Here is a 19,809-nt window from a genome sequence, read left to right as displayed (position 1 = left end):
TTACAGTAACTGCAAGTACACTTTCCTCTTCTAATGCAGACTGTATTCTGTCTCTGGGGAAAAACAACACAAAATAAAAAAGCCTTATTTCACACGAATATAATGAATTCACCACTGAGCATCTGACAGAAGGAAACTCTGGCTAACTTCTTTTAAAAATTTTTTTATTATTTATTTTTTCAAATATGTATACCTGTATTTTTGTAAACAAAAATAGGACAACATGCCAGGCACAGTGGCTCATATCTGTAATCCCAGCACTTTGGGAGGCTGAGACAGGCAGATCATTTGAGGTCAGGAGTTTGAGACTATCCTGGCCAACAACAGAGTGAAACCCCGTCTCTACTAAAAATACAAAAATTAGGCAGGGCACAGTGGGTCATGCTTGTAATCTCAGCACTTTGGGAGGCCAAGGCAGATGGATCACCTGAGGTCAGGTGTTCGAGACCAGCCTGGCCAACATAGTGAAATACTGTCTCTACTAAAAATATAAAAATTAGGCCAGGTACGGTGGCTCACATCTGTAATTCTAGCACTTTGGGAGGCCAAGGTGGGTGGATCACTTGAGGTCAGGAGTTTGAGACCAGCCTGGCCAACATGGCAAAACCCTGTCTCTACTAAAAATACAAAAATTAGCTGGGCGTGTTGGCATGCGCATCTAATCCCAGCTACTCGGGAGGCCAAGACAGGAGAATCACTTAAACCTGGGAGGCAGAGGTTGCAGTGAGCCAAGATCACACCACCGCACTCCAGCCTGGGCAACTGAACGAGACTCCATCTCAAAAATAAAAATAAAATAAAAATACAAAAATTAGCTAGGCATGGTGGCCAGCATCTGTAATGCCAGCTACTCAGGAGGCTGAGGCAGGAGAATCACTTGAACCTCAGAGGCGGAGGCTGCAGTGAGCCAGCGTTGTGCCACTGCACTCCAATCTGAGCGACAGAGTGAGACTCTTTTTCAAAAACAAAAACAAAAAATGGCGGAGGGGACATCATTTATATATTAATATGAAATTCCGTTTTCATATAACAATATGTCATGAATATCTTTCCATGTCAATGAATATACACAAATGGTAATTTATTTATTTAAATTATTATTTTTTTTGAGATGGAATCTCACTGTGTCACCCAGGCTGGAGTACAGTAGCACAATCTCGGCTCACAACCTCTGCCTCCAAGGTTCAAGTGATTCTCCTGCCTCAGCCTCCCAAGTAGCTGGGATTATAGGTGCCCACCACCATGCCTGGCTAATTTTCATATTTTTAGTAGAGACAGGGTTCTACTATGTTGGCCAGGCTGGTTTTGAACTCCTGACCTCAAGTGATCCACCCGCCTTGGCCTCCCAAAGTGCTGGGATTACAGGCCTGAGCCACCGCGCCCAGCCCACAAGTGGTAATTTAAAATGGCTGCAAGTTATTCTGGTTGTAACAGAGCTGCTGTAATTCATTTAACCAATTCCTTAGTAGTAGTTTTTAATTTTTTGAGATTTAAAAGTTTTATTCATATGTGGTTATATATATTTCTCATTATTTCCTTAGGTTAAATTTCTAGGCATAAAATTCCTAGATTCAAGGATATGTACATGGTATAATCTTTGTCTTCTAGAAAATTTGGTTAACTTCTTTCAAACTTCCATATTACATGAAGTCTAACTTTCAGCTCTTTTCTTAATTTAGCCTAAGTATTGCACTATTTTTAGTACTTTCCTTCAGTCTTTACACACATCCAATTTTGGTAACTACCAGCTTTATGATCCGATATCTTCCTCTTCCCTCATAACTCACTCTTGACAACTAAGGTATTAGAAATGATAAGCATCAAAAATAGTAAAACCTATTTCCAAGCACGACCTACCCTAACTTTTAAATTAATCTGCCTTTTGGTTTATTACCTTATGTTTATTTCACTTAAGAATTGTAGACGCCATTACCTATACAAAGAAGCCAGCAGCCTCCATGTGACCATCTCCTGTTGAAGAAGCCAGAGCATACTGGCTGTTTTTGAAAATTTTTGAAGTCCAGGTGTTGCTCGACTCACTATTTTACTCAGTATATTCACCTGAATAAAAAACACAGACGTAAAGAGGTTAATTTTCTACAATTTTGAGTCACAGATAAGTTTGTATTTGAACAAAGTGCTAAAATAATTGTATTTAATAAGTGTATATTATAAAATTGCCTTCTCTATTGTGTCTTTTTAAATTAAATGTAATGTGATGTTTCCACTAGAAATGGATCTAATTTGGAACAAGGTGTGTTTATCTGAGTATATATATGTCTAACATACTCTTGATTTCAGATCCAACAGTGGCAGTGATGGGATATTTTTTTCTCCCTGTATATCTACCCAGAGGATAACTTAAATCAAACCTATACCTGAAAAAATCATAACATAAGCCAACATTTTAGCAATTGAAATTTTAAAAGTTATTTTAAAATTATGTTTGAAAAATTTGTATCAGGTAACTAATCAAGAAAGATGTTTTCCTAAGATAGGCACCAAAAACATTATCATTTCTAAACAAAACTTCACCAAAGTCCTTCCTCATTCCAAAATAGTGGTCTTAAACCTTTTCAGAGGCTGGGCACAGTGACTCACACTTGTAATCCTAGCACTTTGGGAGGCCAAGGCAGGTGGATTGCTTGAGGTCAGAAGTTCGAGACCAGCCTGGCCAACATGGTGAAACCCCATCTCTACTAAAAATATAAAAAATTAGCCAGGCGTAGTGGTGCGTGCCTGTAATCCCAGTTACTCAGGAGGCTAAGGCAGGAGAATCACTTGAACCCAGGAGGCAAAGGTTGCAGTGAGCAGAGATCCTGCCACTGTACTCCAGCCAGGGCAACAGAGCGAGACTCTGTCTGGGGAGAAAAACAAAAACAAAAACAAAAATACCTTTTCAGGACTGAGGCACATGTGAAAAGGCATGAATGGTCCCCCTAGAAACACACACACAATTGTTCACCAGGAGGTTTTTTTTTTTTTTTTTTTTTTTTTTTTTGAGACGGAGTCTCGCGCTGTCACCCAGGCTGGAGTGCAGTGGCCGGATCTCAGCTCACTGCAAGCTCCGCCTCCCGGGTTCACGCCATTCTCCTGCCTCCGCCTCCCGAGTAGCTGGGACTACAGGCGCCCGCCACCTCGCCCGGCTAGTTTTTTGTATTTTTTAGTAGAGACGGGGTTTCACCGTGTTAACCAGGATGGTCTCGATCTCCTGACCTCGTGATCCGCCCGTCTCGGCCTCCCAAAGTGCTGGGATTACAGGCTTGAGCCACCGCGCCCGGTCCACCAGGAGGTTTAATGACCCAGGGTAAAGAAAACCGTTCTCAAAGGTTATTAACAGTACCTCATTATCTTATCAAGGGAATTAAGGAACAAGATTACTCTCATTCAGAACACCACAATGGGTTTTCCCACCCCTTAATAAGTATTCACAAAGTAATGTTACTACTGTCTTTAAGACTAGTACTTCATAAAAGTGTTATCTGCACTTCATTCATTACATTCTCAGTTGGAATCCTGACTCCAGTGATCCACTAAGTGATCATTATTGCTTTTGTTATTTAGTGAAGCTACTGCATTTATAATAGAACAATTCAGAGGTCAATTATGAAAACATGAAATGATAAAAAGTTGTCTATTACTATTATTTCAATTATTACTGAATGCAGTATTTTCTTGAAGTCTTTCCTCTTTCTAAAAACAGACTTCTTTAGTGTAGTTTTATTTTTTTTGAGACGGAGGAGTCTCACTCTGTTGCCTAGGCTGGAGTGCAGTGGCAGAATCTCAGCTCACTGCAACCTCCGCCTCCCAGGTTCAAGCGATTCTCCCACCTCAGCTTCCCGAGTAACTGGGATTACAGGTGCGCACCACCACACTTGACTAATTTTTTTGTATTTTTAGTACAGATGGGGTTTCACCATGTTGGCCAGACTGGTGATGAACTCCTGACCTCAGGTAATCCACCTAACTCGGCCTCCCAAAGTGCTGAGATTACAGGTGTGAGCCACTGCACCTGGCCTAGTTTTAGAGGCACAGCAAAATGGGGCAGAAAGCAGAGTACCCAAATATCTCTTCCTCCACACAATCACAGCCTCCCTCACCATCAATATCTAACAATAGAATGGTACATCTGTTACAACTGAGGAACCTATATTGATACATCATTATCCCCCGAAGTCCATAGTTTACATTAGGATTCATTCTTGGTGGTGTACATTCCATGAATTACGACAAATGTATACTGACATGTGTCTCCCATTATAGCATAAAGAGTAGTTTCAATGCCTTAAAAATCTTGTGTTCTACCTATTCATTGCTCCCTCCCCACTAACTCCTGGCAACCGATGATCTTATCACTGTTTCCAAGTTTTGCCTTTTCCAGAATGTCATATAGTTGTAATCATATAATACGTAGCCTTTTCAAATTGGCTTCTTTCACTTAGCTATATGCATTTAAGGTTCCTCCATGTTTTTTCATGGCTTGATAGCCAGTTTCTTTTCAGCACTGAATAATGTTTCACTGCTCAGATGTACCAGTTTATTCATTCACCTACTGAAGGATATCTTGGTTGCTTTCAAGTTGTTATGAATAAAACTGTAATAAACGTCTGTGTAGGTTTTTGTGTACACAGTTTTCAACTCACCTGGGTAAATATCAAGGAGTTTGCTGGATCATATGACAATAGTATGTTTAGTTTTGTATGAAACTGCAGACTGCCTTCCAAAGTAGCTATAGCTGTTTGCATTTCCACCAGCAATGAATGATAGTTCCCGTTGCTCCACATCCTCTCCAGCATTTGGTGGTGTCCTTTGGATCTTCATCATTCTATTTCTTCTTTTGTTTGTTTTTGCAGAGATGGGGTTTTGCTATGCTGCCTAGGCTGGTCTTGAACTCCTGGCCTCAAGTGATCCTCCTGCCTCGGCCTCCCAAAGTGTTGGGATTACTGGCGGAAGCCACAGCACTGGCCTGGATCTTCATCATTCTAACAGGTATGTTGTAGTATCTCTATTTTAATTTGCAATTCTCTAATGACATATGATGTGAAGCATCTTTTCTTTTTTTTTTTTTTTTTGAGATGGAGTCTCACTTTGTCGCCCAGGCTGGAGTGCAGTGGCTCAATCTTGGCTCACTGCAACTTCCACCTCCCAAGTTCAAGTGATTCTCCTGCCTCAGGCTCCCAAATAGCTGGGATTACAGGTGCCCACCACCACATCTGGCTAATTTTGTATTTTAGTAGAGACAGGGCTTCACCATGTTGGCCAGGCTGGTCTCAAAACTCCTGACCTGCAGTGATCTGCCCATCTCAGCCTCCCAAAGTGCTAGGATTACAGGCATGAGTCACTGCACCTGGTGGATGCATTTTTCATATGCTTATTTGCCATCTGTATATCTTCTTTGGTGAGGTACCTGTTCCCATCTTTTGTTCATTTTTTAACTAGATTGTTCATTTTCTTATTGTTGAGTTTTATTTTGTTTAAGTTCCAGGATAAATGTGCAGGAAGTGCAGGTTTGTTACATAGGTAAACGTGTGCCATGGTGGTTTGCTGTACCTGTCAACTCATCAACTAGGTATTAAAACCAGCTTGCATTAGCTATTCTTCCTGATGCTCTCCCTCCCCCCACCCCCCTTCTTATTGTTGAGTTCTACATATTCCTTGTATATTTTAGATTTTCCTTGAGACAGGGTCTACTCTGTCACCCTGGCTGGAGTGCAGTGGTGTGATCACAGCTCACTGTACCCTCAAACTCGGGCTCAGGCAATCCTCCCAACTGAGCCTTCCAAGTAGATAGAATCACAGGTACATAGCGCCATGCTTGGCAAATGTATTTCTTGTAGAGACAAGGCCTTCCCATGTTGCCCAGCTTGGTCTTGAACTGCTGGGCTCAAGTGATCCTTCTGCTTTGGCCTCCCAAAGCACTGGGATTACAGGTGTGAGCCATTGCATCAGGCTGGATTTTCCTTTTGTAAAGCAGCAGAATCCTTTTTTCTCCCAAAGAAATCTTACATGGGCCCTCAATATGTAAAATGTAGAGATGCTCTAGTTGACTTTCCCTCCATTCCTGCCACTGTTCCCCTAAGACATCTCCCTTAAACACTATGAAAATTAGGAGATTCGTGCTGTTTATAAAAACTAAAAATACTGAAGTTTGACTAATGATGGACTGAAATTAGCTTACCTGACTACCACAGATGTTTTCATACTCTTCCACAAGATCAAAAACTGTACTCGAAGAGTGCTTCAGAAAAGACTGCAGGAAATCAGAAAACATACTCATGGATGCTAGAATACATCAAAAAAAAAAAAAAGGAATAAAGAAAAGTTAAGTGACATACTTCTAGGTAATTCTGTTTGTTTTAAAATTTATTTATGTTTATTTATTTATTTTTTGAGATGGAGTTTCACTCTTGTTGTCCAGGGTGGAATGCAATGGCATGGTCTCAGCTCACTGCAACCTCCACCTCCCAGGTTCAAGTGATCCTCCTGCCTCAGCCTCCCAATTAGCTGGGATTACAGGCATGCACCATCATGCCCGGCTAATTTTTGTATTTTTAGTAGAGATGGGGTTTCATCATATCGGCCAGGCTGGTCTCAAACTCCTGATCTCAGGTGATCTGCCCACCTCAGCCTCCCAGAGTGCTGGCATTACAGGTATGAGCCACCGCACCCAGCCTGTTTGAAAATCGAAATAGCTACAAGTCTTTTATAAATTCACTGCTATATTAAAAAAAAAAAAATTTTTTTTTTTGAGACAGTCTCATTCTATCACCCAGGCTGGAATGCAGTGGCATGATCTCAGCTCACTGCAACCTCCACCTCCCAGGTTCAAGCAATTCTCCTGCCTCAGCCTCCCGAGTAGCTGGGACTATAGGCGCATGCCACCACGCCTGGCCAATTTTTTGTATTTTTAGTAGAGATGAGGTTTCACTGTGTTAGCCAGGATGGTCTCGATTTCCTGACCTCGTTATCAGCCCACCTTGGCCTCCCAAAGTGCTGGGATTACCACACCTGGCCTTAAAATTTTTTTTAATTGGCAAGATACATATAATATAAAATTTATCTTAATCATTTTTCTTCTTTTTTTTTTTAAGAGAGGGGGGCTCTTGCTCCGTCACCTAGGCTGGAGTACAGTGGCACAATCATGGCTCACTATAGCCTCAAACTCCGAGGTTCAAGCGATCCTCCCACCTCAGCCTCCCCAGTAGCTGGGTCTATAGGTATATACCAGCCACCATGCCCAGCTAATTGTTTATTAGTCTGTAGAGAGAGTCTTGCTACCTCCTGTCTCAGCATCCCAAAGTGGTAGGACTAAAGGCATGAACCACTAACCCTGGCTTAATCATTTTTAAGTGTATAGTTCAGCGTCAGTAAGTACATTCACATTGTTGTGCTACCACCACCACTATGTATCCACAGAACTATTTTCATCTTGTAAAACTGAAACTCTGTACTTAATAAACATTAACTCCCCACTCCCCACTTACTGCAGCCCCTGACAACCATCTGTCTACTTTGTCTCTACACGTTTTGACTCTTCTAAATATCTCATGTAAGTGGAACCACAGAGTATTGCCCTTTTGTGATTGGCTTATTTCACTTAGCATAATGTTCTCAAGGTTCATACATGCTGTAGCATGTGTCAGAATGTCCTTTGTTTTTGGCTGAATAATATTCCATTGCATGTATAGATCACATTTTGTTCCCCCCATTCATCTATCAACAGGTACTTGGCTTGCTTCCACCTTCTGGCTACTATGAATCATGCTATGAACATGCATATACAATTATCTCTGAGACTCTGCTTTCAAAGCAGATATATATATGTATTTTGGATATATACCCAGAGGCAGGTTTGTTGGATCATATGGTAATCGTATTTTTAATTTTTTGAGGAACTGCCATACTGTTTTCCATAGCAGCTGCACTATTTTATATTCCAACCAATAGTGCACAAGGATTTGAATTTCTCCACATTGTTGTCAATATTTGTTATTTTCTGGGTTTTTGTTGTTGTGTTGTTTGTTTTCTAGTAGCCATACTAATGGGTGTAAGGCAGTATCTCGTATCTCACTGTAGTTCTGATTTGGATTTTCCTAACGATTAGTGACATTTGAGTATATTTTCATGTGCTTATTGGTCATTTGTATATCTTCTTTAGAAAAGTGTCTACTCTATTTCTTTCCTTCTTTATGTATTTTTTGAGACGAAGTTTTGCTCTTGTTGCCCAGGCTGGAGTGCAATGGTGTGATCTTGGCTCACCACAACCTCCACCTCCTGGGCTCAAGCGAGTCTCCTGCCTCAGCCTCTCGAGTAGCTGGGATTACAGGCATTCGCCACCATGCCTGGCTAATTTTGTATTTTTAGTAGAGACAGGGTTTCTCCATGCTGGTCAGGCTGGTCTTGAACTCCCAACCTCAGGTGATCCACCCGCCTTAGCCTCCCAAATTGCTGGGATTACAGGCATCAGCCACTGCATCCAGCCTGTGCCTATTCTATTTCTTTGCTCATTTTTAAATTGGGTTGATTTTTCTGTTGTTGAGTTGTAGCAGTTTTCCATAGATTTTGTATATTAACCCCTAATCAGATATGATGTGCAAATATTTTCTCTCATTCTGTGGATTGCCTTTTCACTTTGCTGATTGTATCCTTTCATGCACAAAAGTTTAAAATTTTGATGTAGCCCAATTTATCTATTTTTTTCTTTTGGTAAAGGTCTTTTAAGATCTCAAAGATATACTACTTATTTTATAAACAATTACTTAAGAAATTGAGCCAGATTTTAAAATACCTGAATTATATTTTAAGCACACCATTACAAAGTAGTGGAGAAAGTTATAATACATACTAAATGGCATGTTCCACTCTGGGAAAATACAGGCACTTGGCCTAAGTAGAAAGTATTTTGAGTCACTTAATATGAGTACCTATTTTTAACAGACACTACAAGAAAGTAGTAGTTACCAAAGTGTTAAGAGCAGGGCTCTGGAGCTAAACTGCTTAGTTTCAAATCCTGATACCACCACTTCCTAGCCAGGTGGTTTGAGGTAAGTTACTTAACCACCTTGAGCAGTAGTTTCCTTTTCTCTAAAACGGGAATAATTATTGTACCTATTTAATGGACCACCATAAGGATTACATGAGTTAATGCTTGTACAGTGGTCATAACACTATCTGAAAAAAAATAACCGTATTAGGGTCCAGGACAAAACAAAACACATCAACAATGTTAGATTAAGAACTAAACCTAAAGAAAGAGATGCACTTTCTTATTTTTTTTTTTTTTTTTGAGACGGAGTCTCGCGCTGTCACCCAGGCTGGAGTGCGGTGGCCAGATCTCGGCTCACTGCAAGCTCCGCCTCCCAGGTTCACGCCATTCTCCTGCCTCAGCCTCCCGAGTAGCTGGGACTACAGGCGCCTGCCACCTCACCCAGCTAGTGTGTTTTTTTTTGTATTTTTCAGTAGAGATGGGGTTTCACCGTGTTAGCCAGGATGGTCTCGATCTCCTGACCTCGTGATCCGCCCGTCTCAGCCTCCCAAAGTGCTGGTATTACAGGCTTGAGCCACCGTGCCCCGACCTAACAGATGCACTTTCAACAGCACAAATAAGAAATAAATTACAATATGAGACTTGTCTAACTGGCTGCTATTTACATTAAAAGATAAAATGGCAAGATGTTGCTCTGATTGAGAACTAAGGTGAGGTTCTCAACCTTCTAGTGATACTGTATCAAACACCGTAGCCATAACCACAACTAATTAGCTTAATGAAAAATATATTATAGACAGCAGACCACGTGAAGACACAGGAGGAAGACAGTCATCTGTAAGCCAAAGAAGAGGCTTCAGAGAAAACCAATCCTGCCAAGACCTTTACCTCAGACATCTAGCCTCCAGAATTGTGAGAAATAAATTTCTGTTGTTGCCTATAATCCCAGCACTTTGAGAGGCTGAGGTGGTAGGATCACTTGTGTCCAGGAGTTTGAGAGCTGCCTGGGCAACATAGTGAGACCCTGTCTCTACAAAGAAATAAAAAATTAGGTTGGGCACAGTGGCTTACGCCTGTAATCCCAGCACTTTGGGAGGCTGAGGAGGGCGGATCACTCGAGGTCAGAGTTCGAGATCAGCCTGGCCAACATGGTGAAACCTCTCTCTACTAAAAATACAAAAATTAGCCAGGTGTGGTGGTGGGCACCTGTAATCTCAGCTACTTGGGAGACTGAGGCAGGAGACTGAGGTGGATCACCCATGGTCAGGGGTTTGAGACCAGTCTGGCCAACATGGCGAAACCCCATTTCTACTAAAAATACAAAAAATAGCCGGGTGTGGTAGCATGTGCCTATAATCCCAGCTACTCAGAAGACTGAGGCAGGAGAATCACTTAAATCACTTAAACCTGGGAGGCAGAGGTTGCAGTGAACCAAGATCCCATTACTGCACTCCAGCCTGGGTGACACAGTGAGACTCTGTCTCAAAAAAAAAAAAAAAAAAAAAAAAAAATTAGCTGGGCATGGTGGTAGACGCCTGCAGTCCCAACTACTTAGGAGGCCGAGGCTGCAGAATTGCTTAAGCCTGGGAAGTTAAGGCTTCAGGGAGCCATACTTATGCCACTGCAGGTAGCCTGGGTGACACAGTGAGTTTTTTTTTTTTTTTTTTTTAGATGGAGTCTCGTTCTGTAGCCCAGGTTGGAGTGCAATGGTGCAATCTCAGTTCACTGCGACCTCCGCCTCCCGGTTCAAGTGATTCTCCTGCCTCAGCCTCTCCAGTAGCTGGGATTACAGGCATGTGCCACGATACCCAACTAATTTTTGTATTTTTAGTGGAGACGGGGTTTCACCATGTTGGCCAGGCTGGTCTTGAACTCCTGACCTCGTGATCCGCTCACCTCAGCCTCCCAAAGTGATAGGATTACAGGCATGAGCCACCACACCCGGCAATAGAGTGAGATTCTTGTCTCAAAAAACACACACAAAAATTTGTTGTTTAAGCTACTGTCTCAAGAAAAAAAGACAGAAAGAAAAGAAAGAGAAAAACAGACGGGCACGGTGGCTCACGCCTGTAATCCCAGCACTTTGGGAGGCCGAGACGGGCGGATCACGAGGTCAGGAGATCGAGACCATCCTGGCTAACACTGTGAAACTCCGTCTCTACTAAAAATACAAAAAAAATTAGCTGGCTGTGGTGGCGGACGCCTGTAGTCCCAGCTACTCAGGAGGCTGGGGAGGCTGAGGCAGGAGAATGGCGTGAACCTGGGAGGCGGAGCTTGCAGCGAGGCGAGATCACGCCACCGCACTCCAGCCTGGGCGACTGAGCAAGACTCCGTCTCAAAAAAAAAGAAAAAAAAAAAAGAAAAAGAAAAACATAATGATGTTCAGAAACAGGAAGAGACGATTTCCTTGATCTTAGTGAAAAGCTACTTGTTACAAAGCTCAATGCCATTTTACCAGCTTCTCCAGGATCATCCTCACGTAACATAACAGCACTGATAGTTACATCTTCTGTTACACTGTGAGGTTCTGTGTTTGTGAAGAGTCCAGAACGCTGTGATGAAAATGCAGCTGCCCAGTTACTGTCATCCAGATTGGTAACCTTAAAAAAAAAACAAAAAAGTAAAAATAGAGAAAAGTGATGGAGTTATTGTCACTGAGTGGATACTTTAAAAGCAAGTAAGATTTCTAAAAATTATATGTATGTATGTGGGTTTTTTTTTTTTCTTGAGATAAGGTCTGGATCTGTTGCCCAGGCTGGAGTGCAGTGGCACGATCACAGCTCAATGCAACCTTTGCCTCTCAGGCTCAAGCCATCCTCCCACTTCAGCCTCCCAAGTAGCTGGGACTACAGGCACGTGCTACCATGCCTGGCTAATTTTTGTATTTTTAGTAGGGACAGGGTTTCACCATGCTGGCCAGGCTGGTCTCAAACTCCCAGCCTCATGTGATCCATCTGCCTCAGCCTCCCAAAATGCTGGGATTACAGATGTGAGCTACCATGCCTGGCTACTATAGTGTATTTATTTATTTATTTATTTTTTGAGACAGAGTCTTGCTCTGTCTATCGCCCAGGCTTGAGTGCAGTGGTGCGATCTCCGCTCACTGCAAGCTCCGCCGCCTCCTGGGTTCACTCCATTCTCCTGCCTCAGCCTCCCGAGAAGCTGGGACTACAGGCGCCTGCCACCACGCCCGGCAAATTTTTTTGTATTTTTAGTAGAGACGGGGTTTCACTGTGTTCGCCAGGATGGTCTGGATCTCCTGACGTCGTGATCCACCCGCCTTGGCCTCCCAAAGTGCTGGGATTACAGGCATGAGCCACCACGCCCAGCCTATAGTGTATTTTTAATACTTAGGTGAAGTCATTCTGAATCACAGCTTACATAACATTTATTTTGCTATTTTCAATACTGTTCCATAGTGATTCCTAAAGAGTATCTCATCTACCTTTTCCAATTTTCTCTTGTATCCTCTTTAATACATTTTATCTCTTCCTTATGATACTCTGCATCTATTACCCTCTGATTCCTACTCTTGTATGCTTCAAAACAGGGATCAGATTTTATAGCCATCAGCAACCAACCACAGCATGTATTTCTTCTGGTCAGCAAACTGACAGATTAAAACATCTTATTTGCATTTAAAGGTTGCTGGTGTCACAGTTTCCATCTGTGATATCAGATGCATAAGGTTTTCAGTTTTTTTAATGTCTAATTAATTATTTCAATCCATATAATCTAAAGTTACTTTTGTGATGATTCTGACTCAATATTCATTAAAAGGCTTTTACATCAAATGTTATACTTTTATAAAAAGGGAGAACTTCTTTTCTCTCTCTCTTTTTTTTTTTCTTTTGCAATCACAGGTCACTGCAACCTCTGCCTCCTGGATTTAAGCAATTCTCACACCTCAGCCTCCCGAGTAGCTGGGATTACAGGCGTAAGCCACCACTCCCAGCTAATTTTTTTGTTTTTAGTAGAGACAGGGTTTCATCATGCTAGCCAGGCTGGTCTCAAACTCCTGACCTCTGGGAAGCCAAGGCGGGAGAATCACTTGAGGTCAGGAGTTCAGGGGGTGCTGAGATTACAGGTGTGAGCCACCACACTCGACCCAAAAGTTCTTAGTCCTATTTTTCTACATACCATGGAGAGATTTCCGAAGAACCCTGAAGACTGTGTAAGTCGGGGCGACCTCCCTCCTGTTCCAAGAATGCAGGAAATATCTGGCTGCCTTAGTAAGCTTCGGCTTGTTGGGGTAACTATAAACAAAAGGTTGGTAGAAAGAACCTAAAGTGCGTGAGCATTCATTATCAAAACAAACAATGAAGAATAAATTTTTACTGTACTCTAACCAAATAAATACTTTAAATGCTAACATTTCCATGATACAAGGATTTAAATTATTTTTCTAAATTTGAGCTGTAAGTACTACTGAGCCTAACAGGAAAAATTTTACTGCAATTGCAGATGCTTTCATTATAGCCTAACTGAGCAGTTAAAGCCACTAATCAGTCAATGGATTCTTCATATTTTAATTTTATAAGGCATACCAAGGCAGTGTAGTACAGTGGGCATAAACTTTGGAGTAAACAGATCATTGTTTGAATCCCAGTTCCACTATTTACATACTAGTCTTGTTCTGTCACCCCAGCTGGAGTACAGTGGCACAATCTCAGCTCAGTGCAACCTCTGCCTCCTGGGTTCAAGCAATTCTCCTGCCTCAGCCTCCTGAGTAGCTAGGATTATGGGCATGCGCCACCACGCCAGCTAATTTTTGTATTTTTAGTAGAGACAGGGTTTCACATGTTGGCCAAGCTAGTCTTGAACTCCTGGCCTTAAGTGATCCGCCTACCTTGGCCTCCCAAAGTGTTGAGATTATAGGCATGGGCCACTGCATCCAGCCTATTTACATACTTACTGCCTATATTAGTTAACTTCTCTAAGTCTCGCGTTCAGTTTCGGTAAAATAGAGCTAACGATACCTATGTCATAGTTACTGTGTGTTTATGGAAAGTACAGTACCTTGTACATGGCAAGAGTTCAAACAAATAATAACTGCAATCATTATTATTAGTGTTTATTGATATTGTAACCAAATACTATACTTACCATGTTACAATAAATGTTAGTTGCTATTATAATTATCATTATTATTAAATGCTTTAAAAGCAAAAAAGTCTTACAAGGCTGTCGAAATGAGCCAGGAGTTCGAGGGATAACCTGGTTTCTTGGTGTAGTATTACCGAAACTTTCATCTTGAGATGCCTGAACTGTACAATGAGTTAAGAAAAGTTTTCCATGTAGAAAAGATTAAAATGAGAATTAACCATCTTTTTACTATACAAATTATGTGAATACATTTTTCAAGAACAAGGTATTTTACGGCTACCATTTTTCAATGCAAAGGGTAAATAACCCATTCCTTCTGCCATTTAAATTCTCAGACGTCAGTCTTAGATAACTACACACTGAACTAAATGTTTTTAGTCAGTTTTCAAATAATAAAAATCTCAGCAGAAGCTAACCACAATATGATAGTCAGCAGTAAGAAATATCTTTATTTTTAAGGAAATATAATCTTATTAAATTTTTGCATTATGTTTACCTAATGACAGCTCTGTGGAGTGAAAAAAATTTCTACAGGATTTTATTATAGCTAACATTTAATACTCTTATAAAAAGAAAATTCTATAACACTGATTCCAAACATGTTACAATTTTTATAATGATGCTTAAATCGCAAAGGATACTTAAAACTCTTTTTTGAGCACTCTGTTTCCGTGCAGTCCGTGTCACCTCTGCCTCCCGGATTACAGGGGATGATATATCTCCAAAGCCACTCCTAAAGTAGTATAATCAAGCTTATATAAGTGAAACGAGAATATAGCATTTGTAAAGAATTTTATCATCACAGCTGGAGTAAAGGACCCTGAGTAAGTTAAGATATAGGTCATTCCAGTAGCCAAGTCTTGGATCTTTTGCTGAGAATGCACTCGTGGCTCCAAATCCTGCTTATTCTTCAAAGTCTTACTCAAATGTTACCTGCACAAAGATTTCTCCGACTTTCTAGTACTCACTATGTTATTTTCTCCTAAAGAATTATTTCAACACTTGGAATCTATATTATAACACTGTTTTAGGTAATTGCTTCATAAAAGTGAATCTTATTTCCCTGGTTGGATTGAGAAGTTACCTAATTGCAGGAATTCTCTCTTAAAAGATTTTCTGCAGAATCCAAAATGCTTTAAACCATGGGTACTATAAAAAAACAAACAACAACAACCAGACAACAACCACCACCAGACAACAACAACAACCAGAGCTTGTGAGATACAACCACAACAACAAACAGAGCTTGTGAGATAGAAGAGTAGTAAAAAAATTCTGGTAAATTGTAGCAAAATGACCCTTCAAGTTATTTCAACCAAAGAGGTCTCCTGTCCCATCACAACACTCTGTCAGTTTCACTCAAAGGTCTAGAAACTAAATTGTGTGGACTAAAAGGCCTGTGTTTAAGACAAGAATCTAATATGCTTTTCCTCCACTTAAAACCTTCAGATATTCCTTCAGCAGGAAAGTATGGGAAACAACCACATAGAAAAAATTTTAAATGTTTAATAATTAAAATTAAAAAACAAAACAAACAAAAAACCTACAGATAGCTCTCTCTGGTTTATAGAAGTGCAAATTTCCTAAAATGATATTTACAATGTGACCCCAGTTTAGGCGTTCAGTCTTCTATTCAGCCACAAACATCACTCTAAACATATACTGCATGTGACCACTGAGCTACATGTACTTTTGTTTTTCATATACTAGCACCTTTGAATATGTTTCTTTTACTAAGACCTACATTTGCCCCCTTGGGCACCTGGTCAACAACTAATTACTCCTCAAAGAGCCTCAGGTAGGCTGGAGACACACAGAGGCAGGTTGGCAATTTGGTTCTTGTATTTATTAGCTTCCTAACTTTCAGCAAGTTCCTTAACCTCTTTTAGTCTCAGTATTATATATGAAAAAGGGATAACAGTACCTATCCTCATAGGATTGCTCTTGTTCTGAAGATTAAATAAACTGATAATATATATTCAAAGCCAACAATGGCAGTCATATAGTAGGTACTCAATGTTTGGAGTACGAATAATGTACTATTATTATGCAAAGACCAGCTAGAAAGTTACCTTCTTTGAGAGGTCTTTCTGATAGAGTGACAGGGAGACTTAATCGCCCCCAAACACTTATCACTTTATACCGCTTGGTTGTCTCCACTACACAACTAATTCCCCGAGGTGAAGGATCTTGAATAACTGATCTTTGTTGCAGGCGGCTAGCACAGTACCCAGATCACAGAGGGAACTCAGTATCTGATGCTAGCACTTGTAATCAGAAAGTCTGAGCTGAGATCCCAGTATCTTCACTGACTGGCTTTGTGATCACAGGCTGGTCACTTAGCATTTCGAACGCCGGGCTACCTACCCCGCCCACCCCAGGAGCGATAAGTGTTGCTGCCCCAAAGCGCCGAATAGATTGCAGAACGTAGTGGGAATGTAGGGGACCATTATGATCCGTACCCCACCCGACGCAGGCCAAGCGGCCTTTCCCCATTTGTAGCCAAATTTCCCGGCATGGGGAAGGAGTCTTAGGGGAAGCACCCGGGACCTCCTTGGCTTCTTCTGGGAGTCTAGTTTCACCTATTTCGTTTCGCCAACAGGCGAGAGGGGCAAGGCTTTGGGTTCAGCTGCCATCATCAGAACTGACCTGTCCATGCCTAAAGCCTTTTCCACACAGAATAAATGTCGGCTCCAGTTTAGCTACCGCGTTTTAGCCTTCCCGCTCTCCGGAAGCAAGCCCTTCGACCCGGAAGCAGTCTCTCCCTAAAATAGCCCCACAGAAAAGGGGTAGGGGAGAAGAAACGACGTTCCCATCTAGCGCATGGGCGACTTCAGCCTACAGGTGCCGGCCCGGTGGGCGCAGGCGCAAAAGCTTGCCAACGTGTGCCTGGCTGGACCAGACAGGGCCGGGGGCGGGACCTGGTTGCGTTTAGCCCAGACGCCTTGCGGCCGCTTTGCCTGACCAACGTCTGTGGGCGTGGAACAGGCCCTGGGTTCTCCTACTGGGAAAAATGAAGCATGTTGATAGTCTGGAAAGACGTGAAGTCATTTCCTGGTATTCTCTGTCAGAAAGCGCCTGTTCTTGGAATTCAGATGCGTGGGCTCTGCCCCACACCTCGGGAATCTCTTATCTCTCTCCCTACACTCAGTCCTTTGTTCTCTAGCCCCCTGCAGTTTTTGAAACTGTTTTCCATAACTGCTATTTGTTCTTTACTTGGTATTCTTTTCTATTAAGGAGAAACAGTTCACCTGTATTAAAAAGTAGAAAGGCAAGCGTAAAACATGATGGTATTGCCCTCTATTTCAAAGTGCCGTCTAGGCAAAAAGTGGTATATTTTGGTCTTGAAGGAGTCAGTCACATTTTTGTTTCGGTTTTTGTTTTTTCCAGTTTGAAAGTAGCGACTGGCTATTAACTGACCAGATTACAAAAATAACGTTAGATGCTTCAGTTTATCCGTTTAATAAGCCTGTTGATATGGTCTTTTCTGTTGCTGGCATTTGTACTTTTTAGTAATACAGAATAGGTAGTCATTCTCCCTCGTGGAGAAGATAATTTGAAGGATCACAGGAACTTGAAGAGTTTTTCAACAGCATAGATCTCATGAATCAGATTCTCCAGTCAGATGATGCCATATTTATCAAGAAATCTATCAATCAAAGAGTTATCTGTTAAGGTAATTTGTTTATTGGTTTTGCCATAACCAATTTGTAGATCAGTTCATTTATTGATTTCAGGTTCAGGTACTCTATGCGATGTATGGTTCCACAATAGTCAGCATGTTAACTGAAGCCTTGAGTTTAGCAGAGGTGCCATGGAAGATCTGGGGAAAGTGAAGAGGTTTTGACAGACTTTTGGGCTCACACCATTGATACCTTAAGGCAAGTGACAATTTGGATTTCACAGGTATATAGAAATTGCCAGCTTTTCTTGTCATATATTCCTTGTGACAGTGCTGAGCTTTTTTCTTCTTCTTCTTCTTGCTTGCTTTTTTTTGGACTTGATTTTTTAAATTATGTTTCCTTCCTTCTTTCCTTCTTTTTTTTTTTTTTTTTTTTTTGAGACAGGGTCTTGCTCTATTGTCCCGGCTCAAGTGCAGTGGCACAGTCATGGCTCACTGCAGCCTTGACCTCCTGGGCTCTAGCAATCCTTCTACCTCAGCCTCCCTAGTACCTGAGGTTGCTGGGACCACAGGCACGCACCACCATGCCTGCCCCCCAACCCCGTTTTTTAAAAATATTTTGGAGAAACGAGGTCTTATGTTGTTGCCCAGGCTGGTCTCAAACTCTTAGGCTCAAGCCATCCTCTTGCCTGGGCCTCCCAAAGTGCTGGGATTACAAGGTTAGCCACCACATCCAACAGTGCTTAGCTTTTTCATAGATGTAGCTTTCTCCTTGCTTTTCTTTTTTCTTTTTCTTTTTTGAAATGGAGTCTCATTCCATTGCTCAGGCTGGAGTGCAGTGGTGCCATCTCGGCTTACTGCAACCTCTGTCTCCTTGGTTCAAGCGATTCTCCTGCCTCAGCCTCCTGAGTAGCTGGGATTACAGGTGCCTGCCACCACACCCGGCTAATTTTCGTATTTTTAGTAGAGATGGGGTTTCACCATGTTGTCCAGGCTGGTCTCAAACTCCTGACCTCAGGTGATTCACCTGCCTCAGCCTCCTAAAGTGCTGGGATTACAGGTGTGAGCCACTGTGCCTGGCCTTCTCCTTTCTTTTCCAAGCATTTTGTGGGCAAACGTCTTTCTCAGGCACTTGACCTTCAGCTCTGTGAAATTCCTGCACGTGTTTTATTTATTTGTTTTTATTTTTTTGAGACAGAGTCTTGCCCTGTCACCCAGGCTGGAGTGCAGTGGTGCAGTCTTGGCTCACTGCAACCTCTGCCTCCCCGGTTCAAGCGATTCTCCTACATCAGCCTCCCAAGTAGGTGGGATGACAGGCACGCACCACCATGCCTAGCTAATGTTTGTATTTTTGGTAGAGACGGGGTTTCGCCATGCTGGCCAGGCTGGTCTCAAACTCCTGACCTTGCGATCTGCCCTCTTCGGCCTCCCAAAGTGCTGGGATTACAGGCGTGAAGCACTGCGCCCAGCCTTCCCTCACATTTTTAAAGGGTTTCTGGCACAGCAGGAATCTCTTTTTCTTGTCTTCAATACCCTCTATGGTTTCAGCTGGGAAAGAGGAAATCAGTGGAAGTTTTGCCTTAGCCATTTATGTTCTGCTATAATTCTGAGAAGCCTAGTTCTCTGGAAGGCCTCTTCATACCTTATTATCCCCTCTCAGACAACATGGCATTTTGATAAAAACATTGCTTTGGGCTCCATCTAGGCTCAAGCCCCCTGCACCTGCAGTTTCCTCATCTGTAGAATGGAGAAAACAATACCTTTGTCACGGGGGTGTCGTAAGGATTAAACAAGATGTCATAGGGAGTCCCTGTCTCTAAAATAAGTTTTAAAAATTAGCCAGGGGTGGTCACGTGCCTGTGCTCCCAGCTACTTGGGAGGCTGAGGCAGGAGGATCACTTGATCCTGGCAGGCCGAGACTCCAGTGAGCTATGATCATGCCACTGCACTCCAGCCTGGGTGACAAAGTGAGACCCTGTCTCAAAAAAAAGAAAAAAAAACCAAAGAGAGAGACATCAAATGTATACTGTACATAGCAGGTCATTGAAATGTTACTTTTCTCCTTTAATAACCTTTCTGAAGAATTATGCCCTGG

General features: G+C 42.0%; 1 protein-coding gene across 3 annotated transcripts in view; it reads right to left on the bottom strand.

The window, feature by feature from the left end:
- The window catches only part of NUP107 (nucleoporin 107), a 56,258-nt gene extending 39,277 nt beyond the window's left edge, over window positions 1-16,981 (bottom strand). The window contains exons 1-8 of one of the 3 annotated variants that reach the window (XM_050748588.1): window positions 16,742-16,981; window positions 14,734-14,825; window positions 14,167-14,253; window positions 13,127-13,242; window positions 11,442-11,586; window positions 6,179-6,282; window positions 1,934-2,061; window positions 5-53 (exon numbers count right to left, since the gene is read on the bottom strand). In XM_050748588.1, coding sequence (XP_050604545.1) covers window positions 5-53; window positions 1,934-2,061; window positions 6,179-6,282; window positions 11,442-11,586; window positions 13,127-13,242; window positions 14,167-14,253; window positions 14,734-14,825; window positions 16,742-16,749 — 729 coding nt within the window. In that variant the 5' untranslated portion in view covers window positions 16,750-16,981. Of the gene's footprint in view, window positions 1-4; window positions 54-1,933; window positions 2,062-6,178; window positions 6,283-11,441; window positions 11,587-13,126; window positions 13,271-14,166; window positions 14,254-14,733; window positions 14,826-16,164; window positions 16,718-16,741 lie in introns of those variants that run through there. The other 2 variants (XM_050748589.1, XM_050748590.1) reach the window with 2 other exon arrangements.
- Window positions 16,982-19,809: the final 2,828 nt, after the last annotated feature.

The sequence above is a fragment of the Macaca thibetana genome, chromosome 11, assembly GCF_024542745.1.
Source record: "Macaca thibetana thibetana isolate TM-01 chromosome 11, ASM2454274v1, whole genome shotgun sequence".
NCBI classification, from domain to species: Eukaryota; Metazoa; Chordata; class Mammalia; order Primates; family Cercopithecidae; genus Macaca; species Macaca thibetana.
This window is presented reverse-complemented; position numbering and strand designations above follow the sequence as displayed.